This window comes from Hemiscyllium ocellatum, chromosome 2 (genome assembly GCF_020745735.1).
Source record: "Hemiscyllium ocellatum isolate sHemOce1 chromosome 2, sHemOce1.pat.X.cur, whole genome shotgun sequence".
NCBI lineage: Eukaryota > Metazoa > Chordata > Chondrichthyes > Orectolobiformes > Hemiscylliidae > Hemiscyllium > Hemiscyllium ocellatum.
The window spans coordinates 12,298,962-12,326,218 of NC_083402.1; the positions used below are offsets into that span (position 1 = coordinate 12,298,962).

Below are 27,257 nucleotides of genomic sequence, written 5' to 3' on the forward strand. Positions count from 1 at the left end.
AAATCATCTTTGCAGACATTTGCCTTTGCTGTCTATGTGTAGGGTTAAGGGCATTTCATTTTGATTCCAAATCCTAGCTTAGGCGTTAACTAGTATTTGCTTTTAGAATAACATTTCTTCCCAATAACGTTTACTTAGAATAATAGGACAAAAGAGAAGCAATTAGACCCTTTAGTAATTGAATCAATACATTTATACTAACAGTGTGACTAGGGGAGTAGTAGGGCTTGATTATTAGCGCATTCTTCCATCACATGCATAATACACATTGCTGCCACTGTGTTTTTGGAAATTGGAATGGGCAGAATTAGCACTGTGGTGCACATAGTCACCTATAGATTATGCACACTTGTTTTACTCATTCATGGGATATGGACCATTAGCTGGCGCAATGTGCATCCCTAATTGCTCCAAAGACAATTAAAAGTTAATTATATTGCTGTGGATGTGGACTCATGTAGGCTAAGCCAGATAAGGTAGCAGATTTCCTTTCCCAGAGATCATTAATGAATCAATTTTTTTTACAACTACGGGTAGAGTAGTTTTATAACAGCAGATATTTTTAAAAAAGAATTCAAATTTCATGATCTGCCATGTGGAATTGAAATTCATGTTTGCAGAGCACTGGCAAAAAGTTCTGGATTGCAAGTCCAGTGACATCACCACTATACCACCAACTGCCTTCTCTACTCTCCTCCACCCACAACTGGTTCTAAAAGTGTTCAACACAACTGATGTTTTTTAATTTCCATTTCAACCTCTGCACACTTTTTTATTAAAAGAAATCTGAGCTAGCTGCTTTCCAGTTAACAGTATAATACACAAATCTATTAATCACAGAAATGTTAGTTATTTTATATGTCAACAATGCACTTTTTAAGAGTCTGACTGGAGATGGAGCTCTTTGCTTATTTGGCTTGTATTTCGCATTCATGATAATACATGAAAGAGTTTTTTGCTCTTGGGTAGGGGAAAGGCCCCACTCTGAAATGCAAGGCTCCTACATGTAGCTCTTATCTTGTTGCCTGGAAACACTGCCTCACATTAAAATGTGGATTAACCTTGCAGAATCTTTTGATATGCTGCTTAAAATGTATTTAAAAAGAGCTTTGCCTTGCACAAAATTGCATTTTTAATTCACTGCAACTGAAAAATTACCTTGCTAATCGTTCTCAAGGTTTAGTGACTTGATTTGTAAGGATGATAAGCTGTGCTTTCATCTTCACATGTTGCATTTGTAACTTATCCAATAACTGTACAAAGGAGCTATTATGCTCTCACATATATTTTCCAACCAAAGAGGCCAGACCCAGGAAGCCATTGTGGTAGGTTTACAGAATTATTTCTTTGCAGTTTGGGAGAGATGGTGGCGGAGTGGTAATGTCACTGGTAATCCAGAGCCCCAGTGAATGTTCTGGGGACATAGGTTCATATTCCACCATTCAAAATCAATTAATAGTGTCATAGAGATGTACAGTACGGAAACAAACCTTTCGGTCCAACTTGTCCATGCAAACCACATATCCCAATCTAACCTAGACCCATTTGCCAGCATTTTGCCCATATCCCTCCAAAACCTTCCTATTCATATATTCATCCAGATGCCTTTTAAATGTTGTTAATTGTACCAGCTTCCACCACTTCCTCTGGCAGCTCATTCCATACACACACCACCCTCTGCGTGAACAAGTTGCCCTTTAGGTGCCTTTTAAATCTTTCCCCCTCACCCTAAACCTATGCCTTCTAGTTCTGGACTCTCCTACCCCAGGGAATTTCTGGAATTGAAAACTAGTGTTGGTGATAATGACCATTGTCAATTATCATTTTTTAAAAATCACTCTGGTATACGTAATGGAAGGTAAAAGGGGAAAAACAGACAGTATAATTTTTCTGGTAATTACAAGTATGTACCAACATTTATAAGATGCGAACCTGTCATATGATTGAATAATATAATCGCGTGTATTAGTTTGAATATGATTGGATAACATAGTCTACATTCCAGATTAATACACATGGCTATGTGAACACTGTTGGTTAAAGATATGGATTGGAAATTATTTGTAGAAATAGTTGATTGGAAGCTTGTTTACTGTAAAAATAGAATAATGTTTTTGTAATAAAGATTTGAGCTATATGCCATTTTTTGACAAGTATTTCATACGAATGCATGTGTGAATAAATGTGTAAACAAAGAAATGTGAACTTTATCTGGTCTAAGGAAGAATAAGGGATTAAAATTATACTTTCAGAGGAAACGTGCCATCTTTACCTGATCTGCCCCAATTTTGACTCCACAGTCTTAGCAGTATAGTTGATTCTTTGCTGTGCTTGGAAACGGTCTACAAGTTGCTCAGCCCGTTTAACATAATACAATATAGCACAGGAACAGGCCCTTCGGCCTACCAAGCCTATACTGATTCCTAATTCTTATTTAGAGCCACAACTGACTGTCCATAAGCGGTTTCTATCTCTCTGTTTGCCTTCTCTTCATGTGTCTATCAAGATATGCCTTAAACTTGCATGCTTCCACCACCTCGATTGGCAGCGTATTCCAGGCAGCTAACACCCTATGTAGAATAATGCTGAGTACTAGAAGGTCAATAAGAATAGATGACCAAATGTTTGGTCAAAGTAGTAGAACTTGAGGACTACAAATATACAGACAAGTGGAGATATTTATGGAGGAAGTTTTGGAGCTTAGGGCTGAGTCAGCTTTATTTACAACCATCAATAAGGTAGCATCAGGATAGAATATGTGCAAAATGGAGTTGACAGAGATCTTGAAGTCTTGGGTTGGAGGAGTTTATAAATAGAGAGATGGAAGGGAAGTAAAGGGGTTGGTGGTGAAGAGAAAACATGAAAGGATTAGAAACAAGAACTTTAAAACTGAGTTGTTGCTAACCATGATTCAGAGTTATCCAGCAATTGCAAATATGATGGATAAAAGGTGCAAAGCAATTTAGAGGCAGCAGTTTTCAATGAACTCAACCGTGTGGAAGATGCAATCTGACCAAGAGAGCATTGGAATAGTCATGTAGAGAGGTAAAGACGTGGATAACACCTCAGGAGCAGGTGAGCTCAGATGGTGTTCACAAAATCATAGGAAATAGAAGTAGGACTAGGTCATTGCCAAAAAAACCCGAAATAACTGCAGATGCTGGAAATCAAATAAAAACAGAAATTGCAGGAAAAACTCAGCAGGTCTGGCAGCATCTGTGGAGAGAAATCAGAGTTACTGTTTTGGGTCCATTCAATAAGATAATGACTGACCTGATTATCACTTGAAATCTATACTCCTGCCTGACCTCGTAACTTTTGATTCATTTGTAGATTTTAAAAAGTTGATTAAGTCACTAATGAATATTGTTTTTCATAAATAAAAGCACTTTGGATGCTGGAAATCTGAAATAAAAACGAACTAGAGAAACTGTCTGGAAGCATCTATGTAGCATTAACATTTCAAGTCTGATGATTGCGCACTGATTTATCATCAATTGTTTCAATGATCAGGAAATGTGTGTTTTAAGTTTTATTAATTTTAACTTAAAGAATTGACTCCTCTCTTCTCTCCACTCCCGAGTTGGTGACAAGGATACTCTGTCCCGAGCAAGACCAATCCAAGCATTAGAACTTCATCTTCAGGAGACCTATCATCCTCTCTTCCATGGCATTGGTTGGAATGGGATTCATTGTATTTGGACTCCACCTCGCTCCAGGGACTGTGCAGCTAAATCATCAGCGATGTTCACATAGGGTAGCTCTTGCTCAGAGAAACCTTTCCTGTGTGGCATTCAACCCTTGAAATGAAGCAGGAGGATGAGAGTTTTCAAAGGTATAGGCAGGGTACCTGGCAAAGACTGCTAAGATGTAGTACTAATAATATGGTACTCTTGGTTGACATGCACATTAATTGAATGGAACTCCTTTTTTATTTTTGAAATTAACTGCATTATGATATGGCCCTCTTAAAGCAATATGTGCACAGTCTATTGTTCCATACACCTAGGGGAAGTCAGATTTGTTGCCAAAGCTTACTACCCCGGATGCAGCACTGACCTTATCATGAGGAAAAACAATAAAGCTATATGTTCGAGCACCATTTGCCTCAGTAACAGGCTTGATGCATTTATGGGACAAGAACTGTAAGATCCCACATAGGCATCCAGCCATATTTTTGGTGAAGGCAGTAGTGTAAATGTTTAGTCAATTGTCAACTTGACGATCACTGGGATTGAATGGCCACACACTCCAGCAGCTGGCATTTTTTTATTTACTTGTAGGAGGTGGGTGTGGCTGGCTGGGCCAGCTCTTTTTGCCCATCTTTAAGTGATGAGCTACCTTCTTGAACTGCTAAAGTTCACGTGCTCTAGGTAGAAACACAATGACATTAGGGAGGGAATTGCAGACTTTTGACCCAGTTACACTGAAGGAATGGAGAGGTATTTCCAAGTCAGGATAGTGAGTGGCTTGGAGGGGAACTTGGAGGTGGTGATGTTCCCATATATCTACTGTCCTTGAACTTCTAGATGGAAGTGGTCATGGGTTTTGAAAATGCAAACTAATAATTTTTGGTGAATTTCTGCAGTGCATCCTGCAGTTCTGTGCCAATGACCTGCGACATCCTCAGCCTGTGGTTATATGGCATCTTGCTCATCTCAAGAAAATGGCATTGAGGACTAAAGATTCTGGTCCTCGTTCACCTCCGATAGGGAAGCTGAGACATCTTCACGTACAGGCTGTTCAGTATCTGCTGAATGTTGCTGTGGTCCTAGGCTTTCGGCCGCACCTATTCCGTCACCATTTCACTAAACCTTTGTTTCACTGCAGCAATAGAGGCAATACCATCCTCTGTGACTGAATCCATCAGCCAATGAACCTGTGTGGGGAAAAGGTCAATTTCTTTTAGTCAACTTATTCTGAGATATTATTATCTTGTCTTTGTAGCAGGTTCGACTTGAACTCACGTCTCCTAGCTAAGAGGGAGGGAGACTACCATTGCACCACAACAACCCTGCCCCAGAACAGGTCCTTAGTCATATGACCAGTCAACATTTACACCACCATTCACAGATGAAGTTTAAAATACGCTTTATACAGTAAGAATGAATAACTCAGATAAGGATGGTCATGGAATACCTTTACATGTCGTAACTTTGGTATAGGGACCTTATTTTGATGTGTAGAACAAGTAATATTGTAAAGAAGATTGCAAGTGCTGAATGAGTACTGAAACCGTTTCCTCTCAGCCCTACATTGATGAGTTCTTTTTTTTCTGAGATTCTTTCACACTTGATGCAACTGCAAACACCAAATTCTGAACAACCAAATGTTATTAAACACAGCACAGTACATGCCTTGGAGAAACCCTGAACACACCTTGCCATGCTTGTGAGGCGTGTCCAGGGAAGCTCTCTGAACAAAGGAAACAGTCCTTTCTTTATACAAAATCTTTACATTACAGTTAATAATGCCCACAAGACAACCCCCAGTCATTACCTCACAGTCACATGCCACTCAAGATACAATGCAGTGACCACCTCATCATACCGGTGCCGATGCTATTGTAATCTAGTCTACTCATGGTCTACATCCATCTATTTTCTGCCTGTTCATGAAAATGCCTCTTAAACGCCGATATTGTACCCGCTTCTACCGCCTCTGCTGGTAGCATGTTCCAGGCACCTACCACTGTCTGCGTAAAACATTTCCCTCATACATCTCCTTTAAACATTCCCTCCCTTGCCTTAAACCTATTTCTGGGTCGATGCTATTGCAATCAAATCCCATCTGCCTACTCATGGTCAACATCCATCTATTTTCTGCCTGTTTATGTGTCAATGCCTCTGAAACACCGCTATCGTACCTGCTTCTGCTAGTCGCATGTTCCAGGCACCTACCACTTTCTATGTAAAACACTGTGCGTAACTACTGAGTATTGCTTTAAAAAGAGACATTTTGTCAAAGCTTTTCATCTTGCATTCATTAGGACAAGTTGCATGACCTACCAAATTAATGAGAAGACAACACTTATGCTTTACAAGAGGAGAGTGGTGATTGGTGGGTAAATGGGAGTCTGAGTGGTAGAGGTGTTGTCATGGAAAATACACCAGTTAATTATGACAGACAGTTAACTACCAAGATTAGAATGGTGCTGGAAATGCATAGCAGGTCAAGCAACATCCAAGGAGCAGGAAAATCAACGTTTTGGGCAGGAGCCTTTCATCAGGATTGAGGCTGAAAGCCTCGGGGGTGGAGACATAAATGGGAGTGGTGGGGCTGGGGAGAATTTGTTGTGAGTGCAATAGGTGGATGGAAGAAGGGGTAAAGATGATAGATCGGAGAGGACGGCGGGGTGGGGTGGTGTGGATAGGTGGGAAGGAAGATTGATAGGTGGGACAGGTCATGAGGATGGTGCTGAGCTGGAAGGTTAGAACTGGGGTAAGATTGGGGGAGGCGAAATGAGGAAACTGGTGAAGTCCACATTGATGCCCTGGGGTTGAAGGGTTCTGAAGTGGAAGATGAGGCGTTCTTCCTCCAGGCGTCGGGTGGTGAGGGAGTGACGGTGGAGGAGGCCAAGGACCTGCATGTCCTCGGCAGAGTGGGGTGGGGGTAGTTGAAATATTTGGCCACGGGGCGGTGGGATTGATTGGTGCGGGTGTCACGGAGATGTTTCCTGAAGCGTTCTGCGAGAAGGCGTCCAGTCTCCTCGATGTAAAGGAGACCGTATCGGGAGCAACGGATGCAATAAATGATATTTGTGGAAGTGCAATTAAAACTTTGATGGATGTGGAAATTTCCTTTAGGGCCTTGGATGGAGGTGAGGTGGGGTGGGGGGGGGGGGGAAGGTGTGGATGCAGGTTTTGCAATTCCTGCGGTGGCAGGGGAGGATGCCAGGAGCGGAGGGTGAGTTGTTGGGGGAGGGAGAGGTGGAGTTGTGGACTTGACTAGGTAGTCACGGAGGGAACTGTCTTTGTGGAAGGCAGATAGGGATGGGGAGGGAAATATATCCCTGCTGGTGGGGTCCATTTGGAGGGGGCGGAAATGTCGGCGGATGATGCCGTTTATGCGGAGGTTGGTGGGGTGGAAGTGAGGACCAGGGGGTTCTGTCCTTGTTGCGTTTGGAGGGATGGGGTTTGAGGACGGAGGTGCGGGACGTGGATGAGATGTGTTGGAGGGCACGTTCACCAAATGGGAGAGGAAATTACAGTCTTTAAAGAAGGAGGCCATTTGGTGTGTTCTGTGGTGGAACTGGCCCTCCTGGGAGCAGATATGGCGGAGTCAGAGGAATTGGGAATACGGTATAGCATTTTTGCAGGAGGTAGGGTGGGAGGGGTGTAATCTAGATAGTTGTGGAAGTTGGTGGGTTCGTAAAAAAAAATGACGGTGTTGAGTCGGTCATCGTTGATGGAGGTGGAGCGGTCTAGGAAGGGGAGGGAGGTGTCAGAAATGGTCCATGTGAATTTGAGGTCAGGGTGGAATGTGTTGGTGAAATTAATGAACAGTTCAACCTCTTCACGGGAGCACGAGGTGGCGCCGATGCGGTCATCAATGTAGCGGAGAAAAAGTTAGGGAGTGGTGCTGGTGTAACTACGGAAGATGGACTGTTCTACGTAGCTAATGAAGACATAGCTGGGGACCATGCGGGTGCCCATGACTACCTGGTCAGGTCCATGCACCCCCCCTACCCCCCCCCCCCCCCAACAACCCACCCTTCCCTCCTAGCACCTTCCCCTGCCAACACAGGAATTGCAAAACCTGCACCCACACTTGCCCCCTCACCTCCATCCAAGGCCCCAAAGGAGCCTTCCACATCCAAAGTTTTACCTGCAATTCCACAAATGGCATTTATTGCATCCGTTGCTCTTGATGCGGTCTCCTTTACTTTGGGGAGAGTGGACGCCTTCTTGCAGTGCGCTTCAGGGAACATCTCCGTTGATTTTCCTGCTCCTTGGGTGCTGCCTGACCTGCTGTGCATTTCCAGCACCACTCTAATCTTGACTCTGATCTCCAGCATTCCTCACTTGCAGTGCAGTCCTCACTTTCGCCTAGTTAACTACCAAGCTTTGATTAAACTTTGAACAAAGTAGACTGATTCTTAATGGTCAAGGCATTGCCCTGAGACATGAACCAGAGAATGACCATCATCTATTTTGTTACATTGAAACAGGCACAGTGTGTGTACATGTTTTTTCTGTCTGCAAAGAGCAAGACCCTGTGTATTAATGTAAGTAGTTTCCAGTACATGCAAATGAACCATACTATGAGCCGAATTAACAATACTAAATCGGTTGACAGCATAATTCTTCACACACTGGATTACATAATAAATTAGTCTAATTGTGGAATGACACCTAATGTTGGACACTATTGGGAGTTTTACAAACTCAAACTGGTGGGGTACGATAAGTATCTTTCTTGTTACTAACAGCTGAAGGAAATGCTGTTTGATACAAACCACCAGTTTGGGATTATTGGTCATATTCCATGCGACTCACTTGTGTGACAGGTAAAATGCTTTTTGGCTTGATGGCAGCATTACATTAGTAGTGAATACGACTAATGTTGCTGCTGCATTGGAGTTAGCTTTGTTTATTGCTCAAACTCTTATACTTCAGGTGCCATCTAATGCAGACTGGGTACTTTTCAGACCAAAAGTGACAGCTTTACGCCTGTTAATGATTTTTCTTGCTGTATATCACACAAAAATCCGATCAGAGTAGCCATTATCTGCGGAATGACTTTGACAAGTCTTATTTTAACACTTAACTCGCATATTGAACAAATAGTTACGGCTTTTTTTTAGCACATAGACCTGTAGGAATCCTAATGTGTACACTGAAGAAGGTAGTAGTAGAGAACATCCTGGCTGATCTCTCAACTAGGTTTTCAAAGAAATGGAGATCATTTAGCTGCTCCTTTTGAAGGTAAGTTTGACTGAAGATGGAGTCCATTAAAATAAATAAGGAATTTCTTATTTACAGCTGTGGATTAGTGGCTGCTTCACAATGTCAGGGACCCAGGTTTGTTTTCATATGGTGTGTGGAGTTTGCATGTTCTCCCCATATCTGCGTGGGTATCCTCTGGATGATCTGGTTTCCTCCCACAATTCAAAGATGTGCAGGTTAGGCGGATTGGCCATAGTGTCCAGGGATGTGCAGGCTGGATGGATTAGTCATGGGGAATGCAGGGTTACAAGGATAGGGTAGGCAGGTGGTTCTGAGTGAGATGTTCTTCAGAAGGTTAATGTGAACTCAACGGGCTGATTGGCCTGCTTCCACACTGTTGGGATTCTACGAGTAAAATTCAGAAATCTATAACCTACACCTTATTCCCTGGAGCGTCGGAGGCTGAGGGGTGACCTTAGAGGTTTATAAAATCATGAGGGGCATGGAGAGGATAAATAGACAGTCTTTTCTCTGGGGTGGGGGAGTCCTGAATTAGAGGGCATAGATTTAGGGTGAGAAGGGAAAGATATAAAAGAGACCAAAGGGGCAACTTTTTCACACACGAGGGCAGTACGTGTATGGAATGAGTTGCCAGAGGAAGTGGTGGAAGCTGGTACAATTGCAACATTTAAAAGACATTTGGATGGGTATATGAATAGGAAGGGTTTGGAGGGATATGGGCCGGATGCTGGCAAGTGGGACTAGATTGGGTTGGGATATCTGGTCGGCGTGGATGAGTTGGACCGAAGGGTCTGTTTCTGTGCTGTACGTCTCTATGACTCTAAGACATTGGAAATACACAAGGGATAGAAGGTTAGGTACCATTCCATCAATAAGTTTTTCATGGAATACAACAAACATGTTCACAAGAACTGGCCCTTAGCAGGATCCCCCTGACAGCAACATCTATTTTGGAATAAACATTACCATCTTCTCTCTATCGTGATACTGTCTACAAGAGAGGGGAAAGATATAAATGAGACCCAAGGGGTAACTTTTTCACGCAGAGGGTGGTACTTGTATGCAAGTTGCCAGAGGAAGTGGTGGAGGCTAACACAATTGCAACATTTAAAAGGCATTTGGATGGGCATATGAATAAGAAAAGTTTGGAGAGATGGGCCAGGTGCTGGCAGGTGGGACTAGATTGGATTGGGATATCTGGTCAGCATGGACAGGTTGGACAGAAGGGTTTGTTTCTGAGCTGCACATCTCTATGACTCTAAACATTTTCCCATTTCAAGACTTAAAAATGGTCATGACTCCTCAGAGAAAGGTTGGGCGGATCAGAAGTCCCAATTGGTGCCTCAGAGATAACTGCGCACAAAAAAAAAGGCCAATTGACGACCCTCACTTCGGGTTCCAACTGTGAAACTGTATGGTCAACCTACCTTCACTGGTGGTAAACGAAAGGCAAGCCTTGGCATTGCGAATTCCTATCTTTCAGAAGCGGCTCATCACCAGATTGATCAGGGGGTGGGGTGGAGGCTTGAGAGGCCGCTCACGTGCCAGAGCGGCCGTTGCTCCTGGCCCAAATGGCGGGAGAAGCACGCGCATTGGACTATGTTCCCAGCGGCCATTCCAATTCGAATTCTAACGGATCGCTCGCGCTCCCAGCGGCCATTCCAATTCAAATACTAACGGATCATCCGCACTCCCAGCACCCTTTCCAATTCCAATATAAATGTTAAAGCATCGTGCGTCCTCAAAAGGAAACAGGGAATAAAGATTGAAAAGATTCTGGTGGATCCCTTAAAGCCAATCGAGTGATTTAAGTCTTCCCAATACTCAATTGGAGCAACGTTTCGTGTGATATTAAAACAAATTTACTCTTTTAGAAAGTCTTTTTGTTTTAGTCATCGATCGACAGCGGTCGATTCGTTCGTTACGATCCAAGACAGGAGTTTTTTTGGTGTATGTTGTGGGGGGAGAAGTTCCATTGTTTGATCGAGCTGGTTTTTGGGTTGACAACGGTCGCAGAGCAATGGAAAGCTTTCTGTCAACCCCCGAAAAAAAATAAGCGCACGACGTGAATTGAATATGTTTAATAAGTTTTGAAGTATTTAGATACGTACATGTTAATGTGTTGGTCGTTAAACACACGTTAAAGTTTCAGTTCTTTCCTCGGACTCCTCAATGGTGAGGGTACAAGTAGTGAAAGGGCGGTGTCTTCAGATGATTGACGGGATTCGTATCCAATAAAAAACGTGGTTGCCCCTGGCGACGGCGTCGAAACATTAGTCGCTTTTGTCTCATTGGCGGAGGCACCCGCCATCAGGTTAGGGTGAGCCCTGTGTCAGTGGAACAATCCTGGAAGTTATTCTTTGGTGGAGAAAGAAAGAGATCTCTCCAAAGTTGAGACCAAGGAGCCATTTGAAGCAATCCCTAAGGAGAGTCGGGCTTCCATTTATAGCACGGAGTCAGAGTAAATGTGTAGAAGCGGCGCTAATGCTTCAAATCCGCATTCGGGGAAAATTCGGTACGTAAAAGATTAGCGGAAAAATCCGCTCCATCGTGTTTTGATGAAGTGTTTCCATCTTCTCACTTAATATTTTCAACTGCGCCAAAAGGAAATACTCATCTTTTATTTTTAAGGGGTGGGGTTGGTGTTTTGAATTTTGTCCGGTCTGAGTGTGTGTGATGTCTCAATCTTATCTTTAGCGCCGTAAAACAACGGCTGAAAATCAAACAGTGTATTTAGCTACTTTTTTTTATCGATCTACATTTGAAGCCTTTAAACCGCGCCCAGGCGTTTGTAATCCAGGTATCCCATCAATCAAACAAAGTGAGCCTTGTTTCTCTGGCGATCTCCTTTTCCAGATGTAGTTTGATTTCAATTTGGTGTAAACCTGTTAATGGGTTGGCTTTTAACAATGCAACTTTCCCACTACTTTTAAATGTGCTTTTCAGCTCTAGACAACCGATTCTGAACGTGGCATACTTTAAAAAATGTTTTAAAACATATTTTGTACGAAATATGAGTGGGATGGGGACATTTGGGGATTCAATTCTGTAAGTAGAAATATTTGGGAGTTTTTGACAGTTGTTGCGAGTGCTTGCTTATTTATAAAGATAGAAATGTAAACATCTAGAATTTTTGGGTCAGAGTAAATTTGATGTTGATATCTCTTGAGAATTATGAATTCATTTTACAATTGAAAATGAATAGAGTATTTGTTATTAGTATGGCTATTGTAAAAGTTTCTGGTTTTTATGACCATTTCTTGAGAATAACATTTAAAATAATAACACTAGTGTAATCACCACTTCTTAAGAGTTCTGTGGAAGTTTACATTGTTGAGCACATTTGCAATAATTGAAACTTAATTATTTTATGTTCTGTGAAAATTTTATTCTAGACTGCTTTATATTGTAAAAATGTTTTCGGGTATTGGAACACATTTTGTAAAACGCTTCACAGTAAATGCAATGTTTCCTTTCTTTCCAGGCTTTGTTTTCAGTAACAAAAAAATGCTATCTGTGACATAAAAAGTCTCTTATGTGAATTATAAACCTATTTCTGTTGTGCACAGTGTTTTTATTAGGATAAATTGTTGCTGTATATTCCAATTAACAAATGTGCACCAGTCCAGATGCTTATCATTGAAGAGCACAAAGGTCAAAAATTACTAATTCACATGAAATTTTCACATCAACAAGATCCCCTGTAAATGAGTTCTGATAACTACTTTCCAATAAAAAACCCAGAAGGGCCCCCGATCAAATAAGTGACTTGTATTAGAATGTTATTGAGTGGAATCATGTTAAGAATTTACTTTCTCTCCCCAAAATAGCTTATGTGGAACAACAGTAGTTTGATATGTATTTTTTTTTACCTTTTCAGGTGTTTCTATTGGGACAGCTTAAGTGATTTTGAGAGATATTTAAAGACTACAATGAACTTTTTACTGAAGCACTTGGCCAGTTGGTTCCTGGCCATCTCAGTGCTATTTCAAGTTTACTATTATGCATTGTAGGAATATAAACAATGCAGAGGCAAGCTGATCAAGTGAAGCGCCATTCAAACACCAATCCTTCCCTCCGGATCAGGAATGTGGATATCGCCAGGGGAAGAACTGGATATGGATTCACACTTTCTGGCCAAGCTCCCTGTGTCCTTAGCTGCATTCTGAAAGGAAGCCCAGCACATTACGTTGGGCTTCGCTCTGGTGATCGCATACTTAATGTTAATGACATTAATGTCTCTAAAGCCTCTCATGAAGATGTTGTAAAATTGATAGGACAATGCACAGGCGTACTACGCCTTGTCATTGCTGAGGGTAGTAACCACTCTGATACAGGTTCTAGTGATGAGGAAGTTTATTTCAATGAAGGCAAAGCGGCTTGGATGAACAGTAAACCAAAGTCAAAATTACTGGGTCTAAACAGAGCTGAAAAAGTAGTTGCTGATGTCCAGTCGGGTGGTATATTTAAGATGCTTTTTGACAATTCCAATAATTCTGCCAAATGTGGGAAGACCTGTATACAGCAACAAGGACAAATGACTGAAAAAGCCAGTGGATTTCCAAGCAGATCTATAAGTGCAAAAACAAACCACAATTCACTTTCTGAGGAAGAAGTTATGAAGGTGTTGAATGATGACTCTGTTTTTGTCAATGGCCTTGAAAACCAAGATGGATTTATTTTAGATGCTAGCATTTTGAATGTTGGAATGGTTGTAGGCTACTTGGGTTCCATTGAACTGCCTTCAACAAGTTCAAATCTGGAAAATGATAGCTTACAGGCGATCCGAGGCTGCATGCGACGTTTGCGTGCTGAGCAGAAGATTCATTCCCTTGTCCTAATGAAGATAATGCATGACTGCATTAAGTTATTCAATGACAAAAATATTGTTCTAGCTGTGTATCCTGCAGAAAAATTGGCCTTCAGTGCTGTGTGCCCAGATGATCGAAGATTCTTTGGATTGGTGACCATGCAAATGTCTGATGACCAAAGCCTTGCTAGTGAAAATGATGGTGGGCTGAGGACTTCATGTCATGTCTTTATGGTAGATCCAGATCTCTGTCAGCATAAAATTCATCAGGGTATTGCTAGGCGATTTAGTATTGAATGCACTCCAGACTATGGTGGCTGCTTGGAGTTTCCCCCTTCCTCTCAGCCTGTTCTTCAGTTTGTATCTGTGTTGTACAAGGACATGGGGGAGTCATTTGAAAATGTGCGTGCAAGAGCTTTTCTTGATGGGGACCTATCTGATGGTCAGCAGAACAATAGTACTGGCAGTAACAGTGATAGTGGAATTGGATGCTATAGTCAGGAGGAAAAGAATAACAGAGTTTTAGTTGTTGATCTGGGTACCAACTCAAACAAACATGCCCCCCATGTTGCCTGGGGTAATGTCCAAGCTAAAGGACAGATGCAAGCTCCTTCTCAATGGAATGGTTGTCGTCCTGACATGGAAGGTAAATTACATTCATCCCGACTTTCAGATTTGGCACAGGCTGATTGCACTTTGCATAACGGTAACAGACATCTTGGTCCTTCTGCTCGACTTGATGTTCCAGGAACGTCTCCGTGGTCTGTGTTTACTTCAACTAAGAAATCTGATACAGTGAACAGTACTCCTTCTGCAACTCCAAGATGGCTTCCCCTTCACATTCGTAAGGACTGGCAGTATTGTAGCAGCAGTGATCAGGAATCCTATGCAGAATCCACAGATGGACTGTCCAGTGTGAATTGTAGTACACTGAAACAGGATCTTCCCCCTCCAATGACCAAGATTCAGACAGAAAAATATCGAGTTGGGAGTGGTTTAGGCCAGCCTTTTCGCATTGTAGCTCAGAAGAATGAACTGACAAGTAAATTGTTTGGAATTGAAAAAATGTTTGGGATACAACAAAGCAACAAGAAAAGCAAAGACAAAAAGGTAAGGTTGTGACAACGGCCGCAAATGTTAGTGCTCGCCATTTTGTATTTTGTTGTATGATGTCTTTGATAAGTTATCAAAAATGCACTAGAACTGATGTTTCCTCTTGTGCTTTGCAGAATTTGATTTTAAGAATGCTGAATTAGCATGTTTCAACTTTATCCTTTGCAGCTACCAAAGGTGCTTCATAATTACAAGCATGAAACAGTCATTCATCCAATTTGGGCTTCAACTAGCTTGTTGCATGTGCTTGTAAACATTCTCAATTACACTACTCTTTACATGCTACAGAATACATCGACCTTTCCTTAAAGTTGATTTATCTTCCCTTTGCAGTAAAAAGCGTTTACAAAGGCTTTAAGTCGCTGTGAAGTTGGCTGACGGAAGCAGGGTGTCCATGGTATGTGCGTACATACTGAAGATACTGCATCTGTAGTGCGCCAAAGTCTTTACATGCACTGCAGACATTGTTGCAATACCTTTACTCCATGTTGAACAGGCATATCAAAACATTGCCATGAAATGACATGGAGTTTATCTGAACTCTTTTTAATGCATTGTAAGAAATTGATGTATCCACTGCATGTAAATTATGTAATTGACAGATTTACATAGCATGTATTGAGACAATAACCTTTTTTCTTGTTCAGTAATTTTAATATGTTCTAAAGCATTATTTTATTCTGGTTGAAGAGGCTAGTTATTAGTATAAAACTAACTATGGTTGAGATTAATTGGATGATAACATTTAAGACACTGTGGAAAAAGTTTCCATTGTGGATGGGGTAGGGACACTCAGACTTGTTTTAAAATGCATTATTAGTCTAAGTAGTCGTCCAGAAAATTATGGAAGCTCAGTCATTAAATATATCCAAATCAAAATTAACCTATTCTCGAACTATAAGCGGAGTCGAGTGTTATGTGAAATAAGCAGGAAAGTGGATTAGAGGCCACTTCCTGATGAAGGGCTTTTGCCCTTAATGTCAATTCTCCTGCTTCTCGGATGCTGCCTGGCATGCTGTGCTTTTCCAGCACCACTCTGATCTAAACTCTGGTTTCCAGCATCTGCAGTCCTCACTTTTGTCTAGAGGCCAGAATCAGATCAACCATGTCCTTATTGAATAACAGTGTAGGCCTTAGCCTAGTCCTGCTCCTATTTCTTCTAATACAAAAACATTGGAGCTTAAAGAGGCCATTCAGCCCATCAAATCTGATCTAACATTAAATGCAATCATGGGTGATTGCACGTTCTCCCCGTGTCTGCGTGGGTTTCCTCCGGGTGCTCCGGTTTCCTCCCACAGTCACAAAGATGTGCGGGTTAGGTGAATTGGCCAAGCTAAAATGCCCGTAGTGTTAGGTAAGGGGTAAATGTAGGGGTATGGGTGGGTTGCGCTTCGGCGGGTCGGTGTGGACTTGTTGGGCCGAAGGGCCTGTTTCCACACTGTAAGTCTAATCTAATCTAATTCTCAACTCCACTTTCCTGTTTTTTTCCTATACACCATGGTTCCCTTACTGGTGAAAAATCTGCCTATCTGAACTTTGAATATATTTAACAGTACCCACACTCAAGAGCCCTGTGCAGTAAATATCCTCTGAATATTTTATTATTCTCTGAAAAAAGAAATTCCTCCTCTTTTCTTCCTTAAATGTGCAACCCTTTGTTCTGAGATTATGCTCACTTGCCTAGAATCTCCCACAAGGGGAGACAATCTTACCACATGTACACTGTCCAATGCCATAAGAATCTTTCAATATGAAACATCTTTCAGTATGTTTCAATAAGGCTGCTTTACCCCTTAACTTTCTAAATTCTAAAGAAAATAGGCCTAATTTGTGTAATCTGCCCTCATGACTTAACACTTAAGTTCCAGTATCCTTGTATCCTTGCGATGTATTCCCTCCAAGGCCAATATATTCTTCTATAGGATTGTGGCTGATCTGACATTCCTGTATATCATCTACAAACTTTGCAACATTACAGTCACTTTCCTCATCCAAGTCATTAATATATATCATTGTAAATAGTTGTGACCCCAGCACTGATCACATGGGATTCCATTAGTTGCGGTTGCCAACCTGAAAATGCCCCTCTTATCCCAACTCTCTACTTTCTATTCGTTAGCAAGACCTCTAACAAATGCTAATATTCTATCGACAACACCAAAGGCTCTTGTCTTATTAAGTAGCCTTAGAATCATAGAATTTCACAGTATGGAAGGGGGCCATTTAACTCATCATTACTGTACCGACTACCTAGCTAGTCCCATTCTCCAGCATACTATCCTTTGCACTCTAAATTCATCACTTGAGAATATATATTCAGCTCTCTTTTGCACTCTCCAATGGAATCTGCTTCCACCACTCTCCCAGGCAGTGCTTTTCAAATTGTAACAATTCTCTGAGTTAAGTTTCTCTTTATCGCACTCCTAGCTCTCTTGCTGACAGTCTTGAAATTGTGACCTCTGGTTACTGATATACCAACAAGTAGAAACAGAATATCCTTCTTTACCCTGTCAAAATTGTTCTTAATTTTGAATACCTTAATATACCTTCTGAAAATCCAAATGTATTATATTCACTGCTTCCATTCTATCTATCCTGCATGTTAGCTCCTCAAAAAAATTCTAGTTAATTTGTCATGAATGTCCTTGTTATATTATTTGGTTTTGAATTCCACTATTGCCATCAAGAATTATGCAAATATGAGCACAAGTTTCAAAAGAACTGACGGGAACAGCTGAATTTCCAGAACATTTAACTTTGTTTAACTTTAGAAGACATCCAAGATTCTATCAAACCTCTGAACACTGCTGGACTTTATCTAATCTGAAGTTAGTTATGCTCTATTATAAACCAAAAGGTATAAACTGGTTCTCCTGTGGATGTCTAACTACTAGGTTTCAGTTAGTCAAAGTAACTGCAATATGGATTCTTCTGTGCTTCTAGGAAATGGAAAATATCAAAGCAAAATTGACAGAATAACTGCACCTTATTGTTCATTGCCATTCTTCTTCAACTAAGCAATGAAATTTATTTGTAGTCTTGCTATAGTCATAATTTATGTCTGTACGGGACATAATCTTCAGCTTTCTTCAATTCAGCTGATCTTTTGCTAGTTTTAAGATTGATTGGTTGATTGAAATGTACATCTAGTGTTGCTAAGTGTATACTTTCTGAACTGGTATAGCTAACTGTCTATCAACATCCTTTATTGGACTCCTTAAAGTAAGATAATTGGTCAGAGTGGTTGCTCAGTATTGTTTAGAACAAGTGTGTGCTTTGCTGGAGGAATGAAGAAGAAACTGAGTATGTTATATGAGGAGAAACTGAGTAGAGTAGGCCAAGATACCCTGGAGTTTAGAAGAATGAGAGGTGATCTAATTAAAATATGTAAAAAATTTTTATCAGATATTGAGAAAAGTTTTCATTGGCCCTGGCTTAGAAATTTGGAACATGGTAAGATGATTAAAGTCTGAGAATAAAGGGTTGATCATTTAGGACTGAGGTGAAGAGGTTCTTTACTCAAAGGGCTGTGAATTTTCAAAATACTTTAGAGAACTGTGAAACCCAGTTGTTGAGTAAATTCAAAATACAGATTGATGGATTTTTGGTATTGAGGAAACTAAGGAAAATGAGGATAACGCGGAAAGATGTGTAGCCTACCCATTATCTAACTGAATAGCAGAACAGGCTTGAAGGACCAAGTTGATTCCTGAAGAAGGGCTTATGCCCGAAACGTCGAATCTCCTATTCCTTGGATGCTGCCTGACCTGCTGCACTTTTCCAGCAACACACTTTCAGCTCTGATCTCGAGCAACTGCAGACCTCACTTTCTCCTTGAAGGACCAAGTTGCCTACTTGAGCTCCTATTTCTTATGTGTGGAGTTGCCATTGTAGAAATAATTGCTTTGGAGGATGATGTAGAGTGGAGGAGAGGATGAATTGTTCTAGAATGTGCATCAAAAAGTGACAGTTACTTATCTGTACTAAATTTTGCTGGTGTCTCTTCTGGGAATGATCAATTCACCATCTGCTCTGCAGCTGTAGGAGCAAAGTTTCTCGACTAGATGAGAATACAGAATGGAGAGGAGCTACTCTGTTGGAGGAGCTAAATAAATCAGAGCATTTCGCTATTATAGTTTATTCACTGTTTTTAATGTAATTACGTGGATAGGTTTTACTGATTTGAAATAAGTGGATCTGATCATAATAACTGTTGCTGTGTTAATTCAACTTGCTGTGCGATAAAGCTATTTAATGCTTTTAGTTTCACCATTGGATAGATTGGAGAAATATAGATACAAATAAACTACATTACAGTCCATTTTAGGTTGCAAGGATCCATTCTTAGAAACCTTAGATCACTCTAAAGTACAAATGTTAATATAAAATTTATTTAATGCCTTTAGAGTAACATGCTTAGATTCCACATGACAGCAACTGATTCCTATTGAAGCAGCGTAGGTGTCTGTATCGGTCCTAAATCTTTAACTGTTGGCAAATTAATAATTGATAATTCAAACATTGAAGAATATTTTCTGTAATAACTAGAGATAATTACAGTGATAGATTTTGTTCTTCTAAACGCGATTCCAAAGATGTTACCTAGTATGGTGACGAAATGTCTGAAAATGAAGCTTCCAGCTCAGTGAGCAAACCTACATCCAAAACATGATTCTGTCTGTGGTGTTTTCAGCTATAACTTTGCCCCATATACTGGTTGCCAATCTGTCATTGATTTAAGGAACAATTTGAATTGTTAAATGTATTAATATTGGCTGTGATGTAAAAACATAGAAACAGAGAAACAAGGAACAGATATTAAGCTGAGGTCCAGTCAGTAGTCTGATGGATGTCAAAAATCTCAAGGCACTAGAGTTTAAGAAGAACGGGAGAGTTATTCCTGGTGTTCTAGACAAAATTTATCCTCCAGTCAACGTTACTGAAACATATTATCTGATCATTAAATTGCAGTTTTGTACTTGCAGTTTGCAAATTGACTACTACACAGTGACTATATTTCTATGCTTTAGTAGTACTTCAGTGACAGTAAAACTGTGAGAGACAAATTTAAATTTGTGAAAGATGCTAAAAATATTATTTCATATATGGATATGATTTCCTTGAATTCCAGGAGCAGCAATTTCTATTTTGTATGCTGTTGCATTGTTCTGGAATCTTGGGGGATAAAAGTCAAAACAACAGCACTTTTAAAAAATTGAGAAAGACAGACAAAAGGCAGCAAGCACATGGTCAGTAAGAGAGAAAGAGGAAGAAACCTACACTGCTAACTGACACGGCAGTGAATCTGCACAGTTACTGCCTTTGTGATTTGAGTTAATGTCTCTCTGGACAACGGAGTGCGTCCTGGAAAAATTAAAACAGTGAAATTCACAGCTGACATTGGAGGAACCTGTGTGGGTGAGCTCACAGCACAGGAACAGATAAGTGTATGGTTTTTAACCTTGCTGTAAGTCTACAGCTGAAAATGTGTTGCTGGAAAAGCGCAGCAGGTCAGGCAGCATCCAGGGAACAGGAAATTCAACGTTTCGGGCATAAGCCCTTCATCAGGAATGGATGCTGCCTGACCTGCTGCACTTTTCCAGCAACACATTTTCAGCTCTGATCTCCAGCATCTGCAGACCTCACTTTCTCCTCTAAGTCTACAGTCGTGAGTACAATGGGTTCTTTGTTGATTATATGTTTTATTGAAATCTATCTCTTGGTTAAATTTTAAAAATATAAACCATAAGTACTAAGTTAGCCTGGAACACTGTTATTTTAGACCAATAAGACGGTGCTATTTTCTGGGTCAATAGATTGTGAAGGGCCAAAAATGGCCTTTAGTAGAGTTATATGGTCTTCCTGTTGGATGTAGGAGTTTAGGGACTGTTTCCATTTTACTGATGATTATGTCTGCAGCAAGTGTTGTGAATCCTGTCAGATCGCATGGATCGGTTGGAGTGGCAGTTAGAGGCAATGAGGAATTTGCAAGAGCTAGGGGAAATGATGGATGGCAGTTATACGAAGGGAGAGATGCCGCAGATACAGTTAGGTAGATGGGTTAACTCCAGGAAAGGTAAGAGGAGTAGGCAGGTAAGTTGCAGGAGTCTTCTGTGGCTATCCCCATTTCAAATGAGTATGCTGTTTTGGAAAATTTAGGGGGCAATGGACTGTTAGGGGAATGTTGCATGAACAGACAGGTTTCTGATATAGAGACAGACTGTACTGTAATGACAGTTATGTCAGGTTCCTCACGATAGATTGTGGTAGGGGACTCTCTAGTCAGAGGCACAGGCAGATGTTTCTGCACCCAGCAGTAAAAAATCAGAATAGTGTGTTGCCTGCCTTCTGCCAAGACCAAGGATGTCTCTGAGAGGGTGCAGAATGTTCTGAAAGGGGAGAGGGACCAGCAGGAGGTCATTGTACACATTGGTACCAACGACATAGGAAGGCAAAAGGATGAGATTCTGAAGGAAGAATACAGAAAATTAGGCAGGAATTTAAAAAGGAGGTCCTCTAGAATACTAATAGTTGCATTATTCCTGGTGCTACGAGATAGTAAGGGTAGGAAAAGGAGGATAGAGCAGATGAATGCTTGGGGAGAAGCTGGTACAGGGGAGAATCTCCTCTGGGGTTGAAGAGACCTGTTCATGAAGGACGGATTGCACCTGAATTGGAAGGGGCCTAATATACTAGCAGGGAGATTTGCTAGGGCTGCTTGGGAGGATTTAAACTAGTATGATGGGGGTGGGGGGGGGGTGCGTGGGGGAGAACCCAGGGAAATAGTGAGAAAAGAGATCAATCTGAGACTGGTACAGTTGGGAAAGGTAAGAGTCAATTAGTCAGGGCAGGCAGGAACAAAGCAGAGAACAAGGTAGACTGATAAATTAAACTGCATTTACTTCAGTGCAAGAGGCCTAGCAGGGAACTCAGGGCATGGTTAGGAACATGGGACTCTGATATCAGAGCAATTACAGAAACATGGCTCGGAGATGAAGAGGATTGGCAGCTTAATGTTCCAGGATACAAATGCCATAGGAAGAATAGAAAGAGGGGCATGGGAGAAGGGTGAGTGGTATCTTTCATAAGGGATGGTATTGCTACTTTACTTAAAGAGGATATTCCTGGGAATACATCTATTTGGGCAGAACTGAGAAATAAGAAAGGGGTAATCACTTATTGGGATTGTATTATAGACCCCCAAATAGTCAGAGGGAAATTGAAAATAAATTTGTAAGGAAATTTCAGTTGTTTGTAAGAAAAATAGGGTGGCTATGGTAGGGGATTTTAACTTTCCAAACATCGACTGAGACTGCTGTAGTGTTAAGGGTTTAGATGGAGAGGAATTTGTTAAGTGTGTACAAGAAAATTTTCTGATTCAGTATGTGATTGTACCTTCTAGAGAAGGTGTAAAACTTGACCTATTCTTGGGAAATAAAGCATGGCAGATGACTGAGGTGTCAGTGAGGGAGCACTTTGGGGCCAACGACCATAATTCTATTAGTTTTAAAATATTGATGGAAAAGGATAGACCAGATATAAAAGTTGAAGTTGTAACTTGGAGGAAGGTTAATTTTGACTGTATTAGGCAAAAATTTTCAAAATTAGAGTGGTGCTGAAAAGCGCAGCAGGTCAGGCAGCATCCGAGGAGCAGGAAAATCGATGTTTCGGGCAGGAGACCTTCATTAGGAGTGAGGCTGGAAGCCTCGGGGATGCAGAGATAAATGGGAGGGAGTGGCGCTGGGGAGAAGGTAGTTGAGAGTGCAGTAGGTGGATGGAGGAAGGGGTAAAGGTGATGGGTTGGGGAGGAGTGTGGAGCAGATAGGTGGGAAGGAAGATAGACAGGTGGGACAGGTCATGAGGATTGTGCTGAGCTGGAAGTTTGGAACTGAGTTAAGGCAGGGGGGAGGGGAAATGAGGAAACTGGTGAAGTCCACATTGATGCCCTGGAGTTGAAGGGTTCTGAGGTGGAAAATAAGGCGTTCTACCTCCAGGCGTTGGGTGGTGAGGGAATGACGGTGGAGGAGGCCCAGGACCAGCATGTCCTCGGCAGAGTGGGAGTTGAAATGTTTGGACACGGGGGGGGGGGCGGTGGGGTTGACTGGTGCAGGTGTGGCTAGAGGGACCCCTGGAAAATGGGAAACCTTCAAAAAGCCTTCAGAAGGGCAGCAGTGGGTTGGTTAGCTCGTTAGCTGGATGACTGGTTTGCGATGCAGAGTAAATCAACAGTATAAGTTCAGTTTTTGGAGGCACAGTGGCTCAGTGGTAAGCACCGTTGATTCACACCACCAGGGAGCCGGGTTTGATTCCAGCCTGGGGTGCCTGTCTGTGTGGAGTTTGCACATTCTCCCTGTGTCTGTGTGCGTTTCCTCCCACAAACCAAAGATATGCTGGTTAGGTGAATTGGCCGTGATGAATTGCCCATAGTGTTCAGAGATGTTTAGATTGGTTAGTCAGGGGTAAATGTGGGGGATAATAGGGTTGAAGAATGGGTCTGGGTGGTTTACTCTTCAGAGGGGTCACTGTGGACTTGTTGGGCTAAAGGGCCTGTTTCCACTTTGTAGATATTCTATTCTATTTAAAAAAAAGAGGTAACAAGAATCCAGAGACTGTATTTTCCTGTTAGGATGAAAGGAAAGGATGGTAGGTGTAGGGAATGCTGGATGACTAGAGAAAGTGAGGTTTTGGTTAAGAAAAAGAAGGAAGGATATGTTAGGTATAGAGGAGAGATTGTGTGAATTCTTAGAAGCATATAAAAGCAGTAAGAATATACTTGAGAGGGAAATCAGGAGGGCAAAAAGGAGACATGAGATAACTTTGGCAAATAAGGTTAAGGAGAATCCAAAGGGTTTTTATAAATACATTAAGAGCAAAGGGCAATAAAGGAGAGAACAGGGCCCCTCGAGGATCAGTAAGACGGCCATTGTGTGGAGCTGCAGGAAATGGGTGAGATGTGAAATGAGTAATTTACATCAGTGTTTACTATGGAGAAGGACATGGAAGATATAGAATGTGGGGGAAATAGATGGTGACATCTTGAAAAATGTCCATATTTCAGAGAAGGAGGTGCTGGATGTCTTGAAATGCATAAAAGTGGATAAATCCCCAGGACCTCCCTAGAACTTTGTGGCAAGCTAGGAAAGTGATTGCTGGGCCTATTGCTGAGATATTTGCATCATCAATAGTCACAAATGAGGTGCCAGAAGACTGGAGGTTAGGTAATGTGGTGCCACTACTTAAAGAAAGGTAGTAAGGATAGCCATTGAATATTTAGAGGCTTCTAGATGAGTAGAAAGAGTTTGAAGGGATATGTGCAAAATGTTGGCAAATGAGACGAGATGAGGGGAGGATACCTGGTTGGCATGGACAAATTGGACTGAAGGATCTGTTCCATGCTGTACATCCCTATGACTCTATGGCTATAACTCTATATTTGTATATGCATTTTTTTAGATAATGGCTCAGTGCAGCAGTATCACTACAGATTTTGGTCTTTGCTGGAAATGAAAGTATTTATTTTGAACCTTAGTCATTTCCGTTTTCTTTTGAATATATTTTTTGCAAATGGTTTGATGTAGTATTAACAAGTTAGTCCAGTATAGATAGGACTCGTTAGTCTTTATTTCATGCACAAACCACATTATATGCTATAGAAATTAAGAGTTTGCAGCTTTTTTACTTGTTGGTTCTTCTGATACCTTTTAAATTAAAGAACTTTGGGAAATTTTTTTGTTCATGTATTACAATTCTGTTTTTAGGATATGCTTTTATTGAATCATACGATATGGCAGCACTGGAATCAGACTTTTAATACATCATGACTGTCTTGGTGTTTATATTTTCTTGATCTGTGAGTTAACTCCTGCATTTTCTCTGTAGATCTGTCAAAATTTCTATTTCTCAAGAAGTTTTCTAATATGTTTTTCATAAGTTTATGAAAATAATCTGCATTCTACCCATAGTATATTTACAAAGAAATTCCCGACTCAGGCGACTGACTGTGTGGAGTTTGCACGTTCTCCCCGTGTCTGCGTGGGTTTCCTCCAGGTGCTCCGGTTTCCTCCCACAGGCCAAAAATGTGCAGGTCAGGTGAATTGGTCATGCTAAATTGCCCGTAGTGTTAGGTAAGGGGTAAATGTAGGGTCGGTGTGGACTTGTTGGCCCGAAGGGCCTGTTTCCACACTGTAAGTAATCTAATCTAATCTAATTCTCCCTCTAATACTTTGGGATTACTTTTTAAGATTGTCTTTTACCTGTAATTACCTACCATAACATTGAAGACCTTTATCAGAGCAATTTTAGTTTTTTTCTGCTGTAATGTGGGAATACAATAACTCAAATTCTCAAGTCTGTGTTCATAAACACTGTCGGCAGTATTGAACTTTGTCTGGGAGTATTCATAACTTCAGTGAATCAGATTGTGTTCTATAATTAAGATAATGCCTATGGACGTGCTCTGTATTCAAACTTCAGTTTTGAATTTGTGTTTGGAATGGAGGAAATGACAACTGATTTGGGAAAGCATGATTGGGAACTAATTAGAGGTATTAATACAATATTCAATCTAGGGCTTGAATGCTGAAACCAAACTATAGCAGGAAAAATAGCATCATAACTGCCCTTAATTTAATCATAAATTGTAACCTTGCATGTTATTCTTGAAATACCTGTGCTAAATGTTGTATATTATGAGCGTATTTTAATAGAAAGGTTCTATCATTATTTACTAAAACAAAGGTTAGGAATACAGTGTTTGTTTCATTTGATAGTGAGCAAATGTTTGCCAGGTGAACACAGTTCAATTACATATAATTAGTCATGTTTTTGCACCTTTCAAGGTTTTTTGAAAACTTGATTGCATTTTCATGACACTGTCTCCTCTGGAATATAGTGCCTAATTTTGCATTTAGGACAATTTTTTTTCTCATGAGTGAGTGTCCCACTAACTAAGCAAATATGTGCTGATTCACGTTGAATTCATTTCTGACGTTTATTATTAGTGTGTTAGAGAAAAGCATGTCTTAAGGTTTCAGCCTAAATTATTCATATATCCTATCTAATTAACTAGCTCTGTAGACTTGCACCACACGGATGGATATTGTGTCTGTAATTAGTATGATGATCCTACAAGTTGTGTTAGAAGCATATTAAAAATGTAGAGCTCAAGGATAAAGGATGCTAATTTCAGGAGCAGTTAAAATGAAGCTAGGGTGTTGTTATGGAACATAGAACATTACAACACAGTACAGGCCTGTGATGTTGCGACGACCTGTGGAACCAATCTGAAGCCTATCTATCCTACACTTTTCCATTGCCATCCATATATTTACCCAATGACCATTTAAATGCTCTTAAAGTTGGCGAGTCTTCTACAGTTGCAGGCAGTGTGTTCCGTGCCCCTACTATTCTCTGAGTAAAGAAACTGCCTCAGACATCTGTCCTGTATCTATCACCCCTCAATTTAAAGCTAAGTCCCCTTGTGCTAGCTGAAGGACCTGTACTGCGCTGTAATGTTCTATCTTCTTTGCAATCAATTTGGACAATGTAGTGTTCTTTAGTAAGTCCCGGAAAGATCACATGGTACAGTCGGCAGAGTTCTTTGAACGATTATGAGAAGTGAAATTGATAATAAACTTAAACAAATTTGAATTTGCGAAAGCAGGAGTGACGTTCTTTGGACATTGATCATGGAAGGCTGACCCCATTGAATGCAAAGATGAAGACCATCAAGGAATTTCCACAACCAACCTTGAAGAAAAAGATGCTTTGATTTTTGGGACTAAGTGGATTCTATCGAAAGTTTGTTCCAAACCTCATCAGTGTAGTGGCACCTTTAACCACTTTGCTGAAGAAAAACACAAAGTTTCAGTGGATAGAATAATGCCAGGAGGCATTTGACCATTTAAAAGCAATATTAGCTACCGCACCAGTTTTAGCTACCCCAAACTTTTTGAAATCCTTCAAAGTTGCCATCGATGCTAATGACATAGGAGTTGGAGCTGTATGATGAGATTGAACAGCCAGTTGGTTACTTTTCAAAGAAGCTCAACATCCACCAAAGGGAATACTTCAAGATCAAAAAATAACTATTGAGTTTGGTACTAGCCTTACAACATTTTAATGTGTATTTCACAAGCCAATTGTGTACATGGATCACAATCCTCTTACATTCTTTGAACGCTTTAAAGGCAGGAATATGCTTATGCTCGAAACGTCGAATTCCCTATTCCTGAGATGCGGCCTAACCTGCTGTGCTTTAACCAGCAACACATTTTCAGCTGTGATCTCCAGCATCTGCAGACCTCATTTTTTACTCGAAGATTTTAACCTACTGCGAATCCTCTTGCAAGGATGCCTTCCTTGAAGAAGCTCTCTTCCTCCCTCTACAAGGATTTCAGTGAGTCTCTCTCTCACTGCACCCCCCA

At 40.9% G+C, this 27,257-nt stretch overlaps 1 protein-coding gene across 3 annotated transcripts in view; it reads left to right on the plus strand.

The window, feature by feature from the left end:
* Nucleotides 1-11,281: 11,281 nt before the first annotated feature.
* rgs12b (regulator of G protein signaling 12b) overlaps nucleotides 11,282-27,257 on the plus strand; it is a 204,935-nt gene continuing 188,959 nt past the window's right edge. For all 3 annotated transcript variants that reach the window (XM_060834778.1, XM_060834769.1, XM_060834788.1), the window contains exons 1-2: nucleotides 11,282-11,424; nucleotides 12,790-14,829. In XM_060834778.1, coding sequence (XP_060690761.1) covers nucleotides 12,934-14,829 — 1,896 coding nt within the window. In that variant the 5' untranslated portion in view covers nucleotides 11,282-11,424; nucleotides 12,790-12,933. The remainder of the gene's footprint in view (nucleotides 11,425-12,789; nucleotides 14,830-27,257) is intronic.